We start from the raw sequence: 14162 nt of genomic DNA, 5'->3' as shown, positions 1-14162 counted from the left end.
CCCTGCCCAGATCAGATGGACATTTTTAGAAAATATTTGTGGGAACAAATGAGAAAATAAAAGGATTCCTTCTTATTCTTTCTCTATTGAAAATGTGTCATTTACTATTAATACTTTGAATAGCCTGGTTGTTATCAGCTTTCACAGAGAGAGCTTTAGTGTCTTTGTATGTTAAACACAGCTTCTTATTGAAACCAGATTGTCTGGGCAAGTTGCAAGAGAGCTAAAGACAAGGTTTAATTTGGTGGACAGGATTTAGAGTTACCTTTGGTTCTTTGTTTCTGAAAGTGACTTGATCGTACCCAATAAGGGATTCTTCTGCTCTTTGCCACAAAAAGATAATAGTTACATTAAAACCATAAATAAAAGTAATTTAAAGTTCACTAAGAGAGTTATCTAGAATAAACCCAATAATTGTATGAACTGGTACTGAGCAGTAGCTTGAATATGATCAGGCTAAAATTATTCTGTGTGACAAAAACAGTTGAAAAAAACAAATCTTCCATGGATTTGCATGATTGGAGCTCTCGTTATACTGAAGAAATTTAGAATCTTTTAAAAAACAAACATAGGCTAAAAATAATTTTTAATTCTTTGAATGTTTGATTTTTGTTGAAATAAAAGGCTCTGTTAGGTTTTATTCTATTTTATACCTTCTTGCTCTGATCAGTTTCCATTCAACCATAAATGAAATTTGTGAACTAGAATTTTTTAAGTCACCTATCAGATCGGAATGAATAGATCCTGAGGGCAATGAAAGTTGCGTAATGCTAATGCTGTGAAAACAATTGCCTGTAAAAGTTTATGTTTTGATATAGTTTGATAGCTCAGGGAAGTAGAAAGTATATTTTCTTCCTTTATAAGTTGTCAGGTATTAAAATTGGAATGAAATTTTATTGAAATGAAATGAAAGAGGAAATATTACAACTCATACCACAGAAATACAAATGATCATAAGAGACTACTATGAACAATTATATGCCACCAAATTGGATTACCTAGAAGAAATGGATAAATTCCTAGATACATACAACCTACGAAGACTGAATCATGAAGAAATAGAAAATCTGAAGAGACCAATAACAAATAGGGAGATTGAATTAGTAATAAAAGTCTCCCATCAAAGAATATCCCAGGACCTGATGGCTTCATAGCTGAATTCTACCAAACATTTAAAGAAGAACTAATAATACTAGTCCTTCTCAAACTTCCACAAAATTGAAGAGAAGGGAATACTTCCAGACTCTTTTTACAAGCCCAGCATTACTCTGATACCAAAGCCAAACAAGGACATTACAATAAAACAAAATTACAGATCAATATTCTTGATGTACATATATTCAAAAATCCTCAATAAAATACTAGTAAACCAAATTCAATAACACATTAAAAGTATCATCCATCATGATCAACTTGGATTTATCCCTGGGATGCAAGGATGATTCAACATAACACAAATCAATAAATGTGATATATCACATTAACAGAATGAAGGACAGAAGCCATATATCATCTCATTAAATGAAGAAAAAACATTTGACAAAATTCAACATCCTTTCATGATTAAAAACTCTCACCAAATGAGGTACAAAAGGACTGTACTCCAACGTGATGTTAATTGAGAAGCCCACAGCTAACAATACTCAAAAGTGAAAAATTAAAAGCCTTTCCTCTAAAATCCAGGATAAGACAAAGATGCCCATTCTCACCATTCAACATATTATTGGTGCTTATTTTTCCATTCTTGGGATACTTCACCTAATAGAATGGGTTCCAGCTCTCTCCAGGAGAACAAAAGAGATTCTATATCACTGTTATTTCTTATAGCTGAGTAATACTCCATGGTATACATATACCACATTTTACTAATCCACTCATGAGTTGATGGGCATTTGGGTTGTTTCCACATGTACTCACCAGCAAATTGGTTTCCCTGATCATCACCTAAGTGCACATTTGAGAATAACACCAATTGAGTATCAGACAGAGGTAGGGGGTAGAGGGAGGGGATGGGTGTATACCTACATGATGAGTGTGATGCACACTGTCTGGGGAATGGACACGCTTGAAGCTCTGACTCGGGGGGATGGGGGAGGCATGCGCAGTATACATAACCTGAACTTTTGTACCCCCATAATAAGCTGAAATAAAAAAAAAGAATTGAAAAAAAACATATTATTGGAAGTCCTTGCCAGAGCAGTTAGTCAAGAAGAAGAAATAAAAAGCATCCAAATAAGAAAGGAAGAAGTGAAATTGTTACTTTTTGCTGATGACATGATCTTATATATAAAAAACCCCTACAGACTTCACTAAAGAAACAGAACTAATGAAAGAGTACAGTGAAGTTGCAGGATATAAAACCAACACACAGGAATCAGTAGTGTTTTTAGACACTAACAATGAACTATCCAAAAAAGAAATCAAGAGAGCAGTCCCATTTATAATAGCCACAAAAAAAATGAAATAAAATACTTAAGAATAAATTTAACCAAGGAGGTGAAAGACCTGTACACTGAAAACTATAAATTGTCAATGTAAGAAATTATCAAATGGCCAAGAAATATATGAAAACATGTTCAACATGACTAATCATCAGGGAAATACAAATTAAAACCATAGTGAGATACCACCTTACCGCTGTCAAAATGGCCATTATTAGAAAGTCAAAAAACAATAGATGCTGGTGTGGATTCATAGACAAAGGAATGCTTAGACACTGTTGGTAGGACTGCAAATTAGTATAACCTCAGTGGAAAACAGTGTGGAGATTCCTCAAAGAAATACATGTAGATTTGCCATTTCATCCAGCAATCCCACTACTGGGTATCTACCCAAAGGAAAAGAAATCATTTTATCAAAAAGACACCTGCACTCAAATGTTTATCACAGCACAGTTCACAATTGCCAAGATATGTAATCAACATAAGTGCCCATCAATTCATGAGTGGATAAAGAAAATGCAGCATGTATATACCATGGAGTACTACTCAGCTAATAAAAGGAATGAAATAATGTATTTTGCAGCAATGTGGATGGAACTAGAGACTGTTATCCTAAGTGAATTATTTCAGGAATGGAAAAACAAACACCATGTGTACTCTCTAATAATTGGGAGCTAAACAGTGGGCACACATGGGTACAAAGCGATGGAAAGGACATTGGAAACCAAGAAGGGGGGAGACGGTGGGAGGAGGTAAAGGGTAAAAACTTACCTATGGGGTGCTATTCTGGTGATGGGTGTACTAAAAGTCCCAACTTAAGCCTTACACAAGGTATCCATGTAACAAAAACATTTGTATCCCCTTAATATTTTGAAATCTAAAAGTCAATGAAAGAAATTAAAGAAGCCACAAATAAATGGAAAGCTATCCCATAGTCATGGTTTGGGAGAAGTATTACTATTACTACCCAAAGTGATCTACAGATTCAATGCAATCCCTATCAAAGTTCCAACATCATTTTTTATAGAAATAGAAAAAAAAATCCTAAAATTTTGAAAGCACAAAAATACCCGTATAGCTAAGGCAATCATGAGCAAAAAGTACAAAGGTGAAGGTATCACACCACCTGACTTCAAACTATAATACAAGGCGATAGTAATTTTTAAAAGCATGATACAGGCAAAAATATAGATACATCAACAGATGAAACAAAATAGAGAGCCCAGAAATGGACCCACACATAAACAGTAAATGAAATCTCAACAAAGGTGTCAGGAATCCACAATGGGAAAAGGATAGTCTCTTCAAGGTGTTGGAGAAAATTGGATATCCACATGGAGAAGAATGAAATTGGACTCTTACTTCACTCCATATACAAAAAAAAAAAAAACTTCAAAATGGATTAAAGACTTAAATGTAAGACCAGAAAGTTGCCCAATTAAAATTTGGGCAAGGGACCTGAATAGGCATGTCTCAAAAGGCATACAAATGACCAAAAGATACATGAAAAAATTCCCAACATCACTAATCATTAGGGAAATGCAAATTAAAACCACAATGAGCTATCATCTTACACGTCTCAGAATGGCTGCTATCAAAACGACAAATGATAACAAGTATTGGTGAGGATGTGGAGAAAAGGGAACCCTTCTACACTGTTGGTGGAAATATAAGTTAGTATAGCCATTATGGAAAACTGTATGGAGCTTCCCCAAAAAGCTGAAAATAGAATTACCATAGTATATTCAGCAATACCACTTCTGGGTATTTACCCAAAAGATTTGAAGTAAGTTTGTGGAAAAGATGTCTGCACTCCCATGTTCACTGCAGTACTGTTCACAATAGCCAAGTTATAGAATCAACCTAAGTGTCCATCAGCAGATGAATGGGTGAAGAAAATGTGGTCTATATAAATAGTGGAATACTATTCAGCCTTTTAAAAAAAGAAATCCTGTCATTTTCAGCAATACAGATGGAAATGGAGAACATTATGCTAAGTGAAATAAGTCAGGCACAGAAAGACAAATACCAGATGTTCTCACTTATGTGTGGAATCTAAAACAATCAAACTTCATGGGCACAGAGAGTAAAATAGTAGTTACAGAGACAAGGGGGTTGACGGAATGGGGAGATGATGGTCAAAGATATAAAATCTCAGTAAGAATTTTTCTTAGTTCTATTGCACAGCATCGTGAATATAGTTAATAATAGAATATCATACATTTCAAAATTGCTAAGAGAGTAAATTTCAAATGTTCTCACCGCAGAAAATGTTAAGTATTTGAGGTGATGGATATGTTAACTAGATTGGTTTAGTTATTCCACATTGTATTCATAAATCATAACATCACTTCGTACCCATAAACATATATGATTATTGTGAATTTATAATTAAAAATTGAGATTGCAGTAATATTTTAAGAAGGCATAATTTTTCATAAGAGAGTTAAAAATGTGTTAAAACCACACATTTATATCCTAGTATTGTACCATACTTAATGGATCTTAATGTAATTAGGCATATAGAATATTACATTCAGATGCAAGACTACGGTTTTTTAAGATAAACCCTTAGTATCACAGAGGCTTTATTATTTAAATTGTATATAAATAATAGAATGTATTAGAGTTAACTGGGGCTTAGAAATCATCTTTTTTGTGAGGAAGAAGAAAAGTTGTAAGTGGAGCACCATAGCATTCTCTTTGCAGGTGGTAAATCTGGCAAACCTTGCAAAAGAGTGGAGGGTATAATACAGAAATTAATTTGAAGATATATTAGTGAGGCTTCCAGAGTTATTAGAAGTTTCAGTTTAATGGATGAGGCCTTCAGGAAATACCATAGTTAATTGTACACAGCTAGAGTTTGAAACCCAGCTCCACCAGTTATTAGCTATGGAACTTTCGGCAAGTTACTTGATCTGTCTATTCTTCACCTTCCTTACCTGTAAGATGTAGATGATAATAACACTTCCTAGGGTTGTGAGGATTAAATTAATCATACTACTTAGGATTTAGAACTTAATATCTGTTAGCTATTATTACCATATTTAAAAGGAAGAAGTTTCAGCAATTTATATGACATATATTAGTGATACTTAATGTCTATTAGCTAGAAATGTATATTTTAATTATTAAATATTAATATGATTGAATTCTTTCGTGATGTAGAGTATTATGTGTGATTTACAGTGTTCTTGCTTGCTATTAAAATATATAGGGAAAAAATCAACTGTGGTGATAAACAGTAGATTGATTTTAACTTGGAGAAAATCTGAGGTCTTTAGCAGCACATGCATGTAAAACGGATACTTTATTAATAACACAGCTAAACTAGGTAAGGTAGATAAGAGCTAAGAGATAATTTTCAGGTTTAGTAGTTATTGAGGTCACCGTCTTTATTATATGTAGCAAAGACTCAGATACCTACCTTTGTTTATTAGAATTTTCTTTTTCAGAAAGAATCTTAAGGAGTGTGTGTGTATGAACATATTATTTTTACTGCAAAGTATTTCTGGACTTGTTCATAAGAATTTTCAAAACCAAAATGTTAACAGCCTATTTCGTGTTATTTTTGGTCGTTATATAGTGTGTGTGCACATAAGGGAAATAATTCAAGACTTTCTCTTCATAAAAATTTGACTTTGTATTTAAACAGAGAAATTGATGCTACAAGTGTTTCCTCACCCTGCCCCCACTAAGGACAAAAATATTTAAATTCTGAGATATTGAGGACATGTTTCTAGTTTTAAGGTTTTAAGTAAATTCTTCATTATATAACCTATTTCTCTCTTTTTTGCCACAATTATTTTATTCATTATCTACCTACAGAGTTTACTTAGGAGGATAGCGAAGTTTACAAAATCTGTAATCCATAAACATTATTTTAGTTATCTACACTGATTTATTGTTGAAGTCTTAGTCACTGTACAAAGTTCTTTCCTAAACCAGTGGTTTTTGGGATTGTTTTTTAACATTAGAAATATAGTCTTAGAATAAAACTCAAGAAGTATTTTATATGCTAATAATGAGAGTCTAGTAATAGTGTTCATAAATGCTTAGAGCACTATTCTACACGGACTATCGACCTGCATTATAATCACCTATGATGCCTATAAAAAATACAGAATCTGTGACTTCACCTTAGCTCTTCTGTACCAGAATCTCTGGTCATGACACCTCGGGTTCTACATTTTAAAGTACCACGTTTGGTAATTAAATGCATTATAGTTTGAGATTCACTGTAACTGCCAATTACATCATGCTTGGATCCATGTAATCTAAGATATTACATAGTTGTTGAAGTATGTTTGTGTGTATCATGGAAACTTTGAAGTCATTTTAAATGTTTAATAGTCAGATTAGCAAGTAACTCCATGTTTTTCATAGACATCTGTAGACAGTATTTTTTAGAAGTTAGTATCTTATTAATATATAGAAACTAAGTTAAATAGTTTCAGTGAGATTCTTTCTCAACCAGAGGAAACGATATCCTTTCTTCATGCTTTAAAAAAAGCATACACACACACACACACACCCACCCCTTTTTATTTTATTTTATTTTTTTTTTTTTGAGACAGGGTCTTGCTGTATTGTCCAGGCTGGTCTCCAACTCCTGGGCTCAAGTGATACTCCTGACTCAGCCTACCAAGTAGATGGAATTACAGGCACATGCCATACCTGGGACTCTTCATGCTTTCCAAAAATATCTAGGCCCTGTCCCCAACTCATAATAATTAAATCAGAATATCCAAGGAATCCGCTGAGTCTTAATATATTTCTGAAGTGTCTCAAGTGTTTTTAATGGACAAATGCAACTGAGAAACAGAACTACACTGCTGAGCAAAAGGGACAATGATGTTGCTATTCCAAAAACCATTTATGTCAGGCTTGAGAATTCTTAGTACTCAAAACCACATACTACAAGTATGGCACTATAGCATCCAAATCTTGTTTCCCTAACTGTATTGTCAAGGAAGTCAGAATCAAGTTCTACAGGCAAAGAACAGTTTCTCTGGAGAATCTCATTTGTCTGTTAGGGGAAATTTTTCTCAAAAGGCCTTTTCTGCTAAGTTTTACTACGTTGGCGTAAAGTACTGATTGGGAAGTTTAAGTGATAAGAGGAATAGAATGTTGACTTTTTCATGAGGATGGAATATTGAACTAGTTGATTTCCATGATTTTGGCTGTAATAGGCAACTCAAATGTATTCAAGAATATATTTTTGTAATAATTTCACACAAGCAAATTATTTTCTGGGATGGGACTATTTTCATGTAGGATGTCAGAATCAATGTATTTTAAATTATATTTATTAAAAATTTTGCATAGAAACTAGGTAGTCAGATAAAGTTAGTACCATAGAAAGTACTCAGCTGTATGATGTGGATCATAATATATGTTTCAAGACCTTTCTGATTCTTCTAAGGGGGAAATCTTAATATTATTGCTATTTATTTACATAAAATATGTCTTATAATACCTACCTCCCTTTGTTCAAACTTATTAAAGAAAATCATAAAGAATAACTTCAAAGTGTTCTCTTATATTTAAAATAAATGAAACAATGTCTATAACTTCAAATTCATGATATTTTCTCTTGCTTCTCTTTTAGATGTACATTAAAGATGTCAGTTTCTACATGTGGAAAGTAGATATTGAAGGCTTTGTGGTTTACAGACAAGATCTTTAGAAGTTAGACACTCAACGTAAGTAATAACTATAGTCTTATAAATAATTTCATTTATATTGTTAGGGTTGCCAGATTGTAATTTGACTTGCTAAATTTGCTTATTTTTTATCACTGGCCCTAGGTGACCTGACAATCACATTCATTCATATTCAGACACAAATTTTAATGCCATAATACCATCTTGATGGGAAGTATCAGATTTCATTTGTAACAGGCAGTTGATTAAAAAATGATATATTATTATGGAGGAATACAACCCAACCAAGAGTGGAGAATAAACAAAGTAGTTTCTATCAAACCTGTTATTACAACTCAGTCATTAGAATTTAACTTGGAAAAAAAATAATTAAACACAAAACTACTATCATCCACTGTACCATTTTCTTTTTAATGTAATCATTTATCAGTTCCTTTAACCATATTGAGAGCTTGTTCTTTGCTCACTCCAAAAAACCCTGTCATAATTTTATATACTCATAGTATTATTACCTCTGAATACCAAACCTCTTTTCATTATTTCCTGACTCCTAAAGATTTCTCTTGACCTAGCATATCCTTTCACTTATCCTTCTGTTCATGCCGCACATGGCTAAGTAAATTTCTGACTACATTTTGGTAAACTTTCAAGTGAGATACAAGTGGTATAAACCTCAAAAAAAAAAAAAAAAAAAAAAGGTACTTTAAGTAATATTGCTGGCCAGATGGGGACAATGGAAGCTGGAGAGTATGTGACCTATAAATGGAGCACTTCTATTGAGCTCTAGGATCCTTTCTAAGTGGGAATGAGAAGCCATAAAATCAATTCTTGGAATTTTTTTCAAAAAAACCCCAGAAATACAGATTTGAAAATCTTTATCTTTCAATATCAGCATAAAATTTCACCTTTGAAAAAAATCCACTTTTACCACTGAATGAATCGAGTAAAACGGTTTATAGCCTCTGTTGCAGGAGCTTTTTCCTTCGTTCTATTTTTCTTTATTCTTTTAGAGTGCAAGCACTTAGAGTCTATTTTTTCTCCTTAATTTGTAGTTAGCACCTTAGTGATTTTGCTAGTTTTCTATGATGAATATTATTGTCAGAATGACTTCTCTTGAAAGGATAAGTGATATTACTTATTTCTAATGCATTCATATATAGTTATATATGGTGAATTGGTTACTTGGAACAGCTATTCAGTTGTTTTCTGAGTTATAATGATTAGGTAATTATTTTTATAGTCCCTTCATCTTCACAGTTTAAATCAGATCCTTCTGGAAAAAAGAAATATATATACCCTTTTTTGTGTGTTTAATAGACAGTGTGTCACTATATTGCCCAGGTTAGATGTGAACTCCTAGGCTCAAAGAATTGTCCGACCTCAGCCTCTGAGTCGCTGGGACCACCGTGAACTCTCGCACTCCCCGGCTGTTTTGTTTTTTTTTTAATGGATCTTTTGCATAGAGAGAAGTAGAGTTAATCACACTCCTCAGTTCACAGTATATTGTCATCATTGGTTCATACAAAGCACTTATTATGTCATTTACATATTTTATCCACCCATTCTGACGTTGGCCCATGGGGAACTATTCTAATATGATATTCTAAAATAGTATCTATTGCACTGTTCTCTTTTGTTTGTGTTTGTATGAGTATTGTTTTGTATACATATATCCTTAAAGTTTTTATATAGAAAATTTCAAATGAATAAAAGGGAAAATGGAGAATAATGTTATGAACCACCGTATATCCATGTCTCAGCTTCAACAGTTCTCATCTCATGGTCAAGCTTATGTTACCTATTTCTCTTCCCTCTCTTCATCCCCATTTATGTACATGAAATTTAAATACATAGTGTTATGTGTCTTACTATTTTATTTTCTATAACCTTATGTTTTAACCTTTATGTTGCCATGTTTACATTGCTTCTAACTGCTACATAATAGTCTGTGGTATATAGCTGCCATATTTTTACTATTCATTTTCCCCAGGGATTACCACCCAGGTTGCTTCTAATTCCCTTTTACCTCAAACACCACCATAATGAGCATCCTCATACTTGTCCTATCACGGAATATTACGAAGACTTCTTTGGAATGCATACCGAGGGGCAGAATTGAGAGTTAATAGCCTATATATTTGTACTTAATTTGACCAAGTCTTATCAGATGCTCCCCTAGATACTTTGGTCCATACTCCCACCCACAATAATCTTCTTATCCCTGCCAACCATTAACGTTATCTAGCTTACTTATTTTTTCAGTCTACTATGTATAATTTTGTAGCTCATTTTTTAAATTTGGATTTCTCTTGTCACTAATGAGTTTGAATATCTCTTCATATTCTTGTAGGCCTTTGGCTCCCCTCTTCTGAAATTGCTTGTTCATATTCTTTATTCACTTTTTCATTTGAATTCTTGTCTCTTGATTAACATTTTGTAGGAATTTGTTGTATATGCTGGATATTAATTTCCTACTAGTTTTAGATATTATAAAATATCTGCTTCCATTCTTTCACCTTTTCAATTTTGTGCTTCATATTCTTTAAGTAGGCATCCAGATTTTGAATATTCAATTTAAAATTTTTTCTTGATGTCTGTACCTGGAGTATAGAAATACTACTAATTTTTTCAAAGTTGATCTTTATTCCAAAAACATTACTGAATCCTCTTATTCTTAATAGCGTGTCCTTTTTTCTAGATGGGTGCAAATAATGACAATTTCTAGTCATTTGCAAATAATGACAATTGTATTTCTATCCTTCTTATTCTTATACCTAAAATTCTTTCTTCTTTCCTGTATCTTTGGCTAGTTCCTCTGGAGCTATGTTAAAAGAGCAGTAGTGACAGGGGGGCATCCTCATCTTATGCCAATCAAAAAGGAGATGCATCTAAAGTTTCTCAATTAAGTATAATACTTGTTGAAGGTTTTTAATATATAATTTTTACCAAATTAAGAAAAGTTCTTCTGTTTTTAGTTTGCTGAGCAGTCTTATCATAAATAACCATTGAACCTTATCAAATGCTTTTTATGATGTATATGTTAAAATAATAATGTGATATTTATCATGTAGTATATTAATGTGAATTATATGGATAGAATTTCTAATGTTAAACCATCCATGCATTCCCAGTTTACATCATGATCTGTTACTTTATCATGATGTATTATTTTTACTACACTATTGTGTTTGGTTAGCAAATCTATTATTGAGGATTTTGGAATCTACATTCTTAAGTGAAATATACTATAATTTTCTTCATTCCCTTCTGTGGTTTTACAATTAAGAGTACATTAACTTTATGAAATAAGACAGGCAGCTTGTTCTTTTTTTATATATTCTGGAATAACTTTGTAAGATAGGAATTTACTGTTTCTTTAATGTGTGTTAAAACTCATATGTAAAACTATCTGGATCTGGGAATTTTTGTCAGGACAAGTCTTTGACAACTATATATATCTTCAGTGTTTATCATTCTATTCAGGTTTTCTTCTCTTCTCCTTCCACTCCCCCTCCTATGGCTATTGATGGTAGCTGGTATTCCCCCACCTGCAGTTATAACCCATACCCAGTTTCCTTTGAGTCAGGAAATACCTAGGTAATCTCCTTGCCCACGCTCAACTGAGCCATGTAATGGTCACTCCCCTTTTGGACTGAGCAGGGATTTAGTGTCCTAACCGTTACTATTGGGCTCTGATCTGCCCGTTAAACTCTCACTATTACATACCTACATTAATTCTGCACTGCAACAGTATTCTACTTTTCTATAATTACAAACGTAGGTTAATAATACCCTGAACTGACTTCCTTACAGCTCTTAAAACTAATGCCATACTTCTGATGACATGTGTCAAGGTTATATAAAAGGAAATATTTTGATAAAAGAATAAGTAAAGCATTATGTTCATCAAAGTAAGTATTGGGGGTAAAATTAGTAATTATCTGGTCTAATGTTTTCTATAATATATATCAAGTTGTAGTTAACTCTAGGAGATTTTCCCCTTATCTCCAGAGTATGAACCTTATAGTAACCATGTAAAATCAGAATAAAAATTAAAAGTATTTCCACTAACAAAAAGAAAAAGGAGTAGAGATTATAAGTAAATGGAAGTTTATAGACACACTAACAAGAAAAATTAAATAGTCAATAAACATATTACAGTTATAATTTTTTACACATTTGAATGAGTTTGTCATCTTAATTATATCAGTTTTTCCTATACTTCGTGTTTACTTCTTTTTAATTTTTTCTTTCCAAAAAAAAACCTTGATACTTATATATCTCCTCTAAAAAGATTCATTTTGACATCCCTTTGTCTCTTTCACCTTTTGCTACCCAATCATGTTGCTGTTATTTATTTTAAATTCTAAACTATTGTGCTCATATTTTCTTTTTCTTTACTGTTGGCTATTTTGAAAGGCAGATTTTTGCCAAGGTATTTTATGAGCATTACTTCATAGTTCTTTTAAGTATTTTCTGTATTTGTTTCTTTCTATTTGGCCATTTCATTGAAAACTGTCTTCCAAGGCCTTTTATACTTGAAAATATATATTATCATATCCTCATATTTAAATGACTGCATTGCTGTATGTAAAAATCTAGGTTTTAAGAGTTTTGCTTCAATAATTTGAAAATCCATGGTCTTTTTGTCCTGTGTATCTCCATCATTTCTTCAAATACAACCTTCCATATATTTTGTTTTTCTGAGTCTCCTATTATTTGGATGTTAGCAGTACCAGCCCCTTAGCCTTTCTTGTATATTTTCTTGTCCTTTCCTTAGTCTTAAAGATTTCCTCAAACTAGTCTTCAAGTTCACTAATTTATTCTTCTTTTAATTCTACTATTTATCCAATCTATATGCTTCAAGTATTATATTTTATATATATATATACATATATATAAAGTACCTAATATTTCTGCTTGCTCCTTTGTTTTCTATTCTTATTATATGTTGCTAATATCTTCCCTTATCTCTCTTAGTATGTTTACTAGGCTAACTTTAAATTCTTGGTCCATCAGATCTAACATTTCTGCTTCTCTTAGAATCTATATGCCAGTGTGTCATTTTTCCTTGAAAATAGTTATGCTCCTTAAATGTCTTGACGTTTTGACCTATAAGATTATTTCCCCCTGGATATTGGCTACTTTGGCATCACATAAGGGGAGATGCCTGTCCCAGTCTGTGTCATTCTCAGTGAGCTCAGATGATAAAAGAAGGTAGGTAGAAAAGCCCCAGGCCACCTGAGAAATCACAGTTAATTTATTAAGTCAACAAAATGATACCTCAAGCCTCTGCTTCACCATCTCCCCCCTGTTCACCCACCCTGCCAGAGAGAAGCAGCGTTCAAAGCTGGTGATTGTAATTCACTAACTCTAGCTTTGGTAGGAGAGGGTAGAGAGATTACTGCTCAAGGTTAGTTAGTCCCGCCCTGTTTTTATCAGCTCTTTATAAGCTCTCAGTTTTTATTTGTGAGGGAATTTGTGCCATAATTTGAGTCCCTGCGATATGGGAATGGTCAGTTTTTGACTGAAGTCAGGAAAGAATCAAAACCAGAGAACTCCTATAGTTCATTTCTATCGTTCATTTCGTGTTTTGTCCTCCGACAGCCTTAAAGGGCTGCCTCCTACCTGCCCTAGATCCCTGAGTTCCAAGGCCCAAGCAACCAGCCTAGCACACTTATCAGTTCAAAACAGTACTCTCCACCACCCTTCCTTCCCTAGGAGTTTATAGTTTTTCTTGTTTCTTGGCTTTTTCTTTATATTAGGTTATTAAATATGAAATGTCCGATTTCAAATTGAAAGTGTTATTTATTATATCTCAAACAAGAAGCAGTACAATTAACCAAAGTATGTGCCTAAACTATCAACACAGTTTTGCCGTCTTAAGGATAGTTTGTTCATGCCAGCAGCAAAGCAGCCTAGAGAGCGAGTGGCGATAAAATTGCGAAAGGCATTTTCCACAGCTTGTTGGGAACTGAATATTTTTCCTTGAAAGAAGGGGTCCAAAGCCTGGAAGAAGTGGTACTCAGTTGGCGCAAGGTCTGGTGAATACAAT

General features: G+C 33.2%; 1 protein-coding gene across 1 annotated transcript in view; it reads left to right on the top strand.

Annotated features, from left to right (window-relative positions):
• The window catches only part of LOC138387448 (uncharacterized), a 196000-nt gene that overhangs the window by 159239 nt on the left and 22599 nt on the right, over window positions 1–14162 (top strand). The window contains exon 4 of the mRNA XM_069474500.1: window positions 8053–8146. Within this exon, the coding sequence (XP_069330601.1) occupies window positions 8053–8130 (78 nt within the window). The 3' untranslated portion in view covers window positions 8131–8146. The remainder of the gene's footprint in view (window positions 1–8052; window positions 8147–14162) is intronic.

Source organism: Eulemur rufifrons, chromosome 1, assembly GCF_041146395.1.
Source record: "Eulemur rufifrons isolate Redbay chromosome 1, OSU_ERuf_1, whole genome shotgun sequence".
Lineage (NCBI taxonomy): Eukaryota > Metazoa > Chordata > Mammalia > Primates > Lemuridae > Eulemur > Eulemur rufifrons.
The sequence above is the reverse complement of the archived record's forward strand: the minus strand, read 5'-3'. Positions and strand labels throughout refer to the sequence as shown.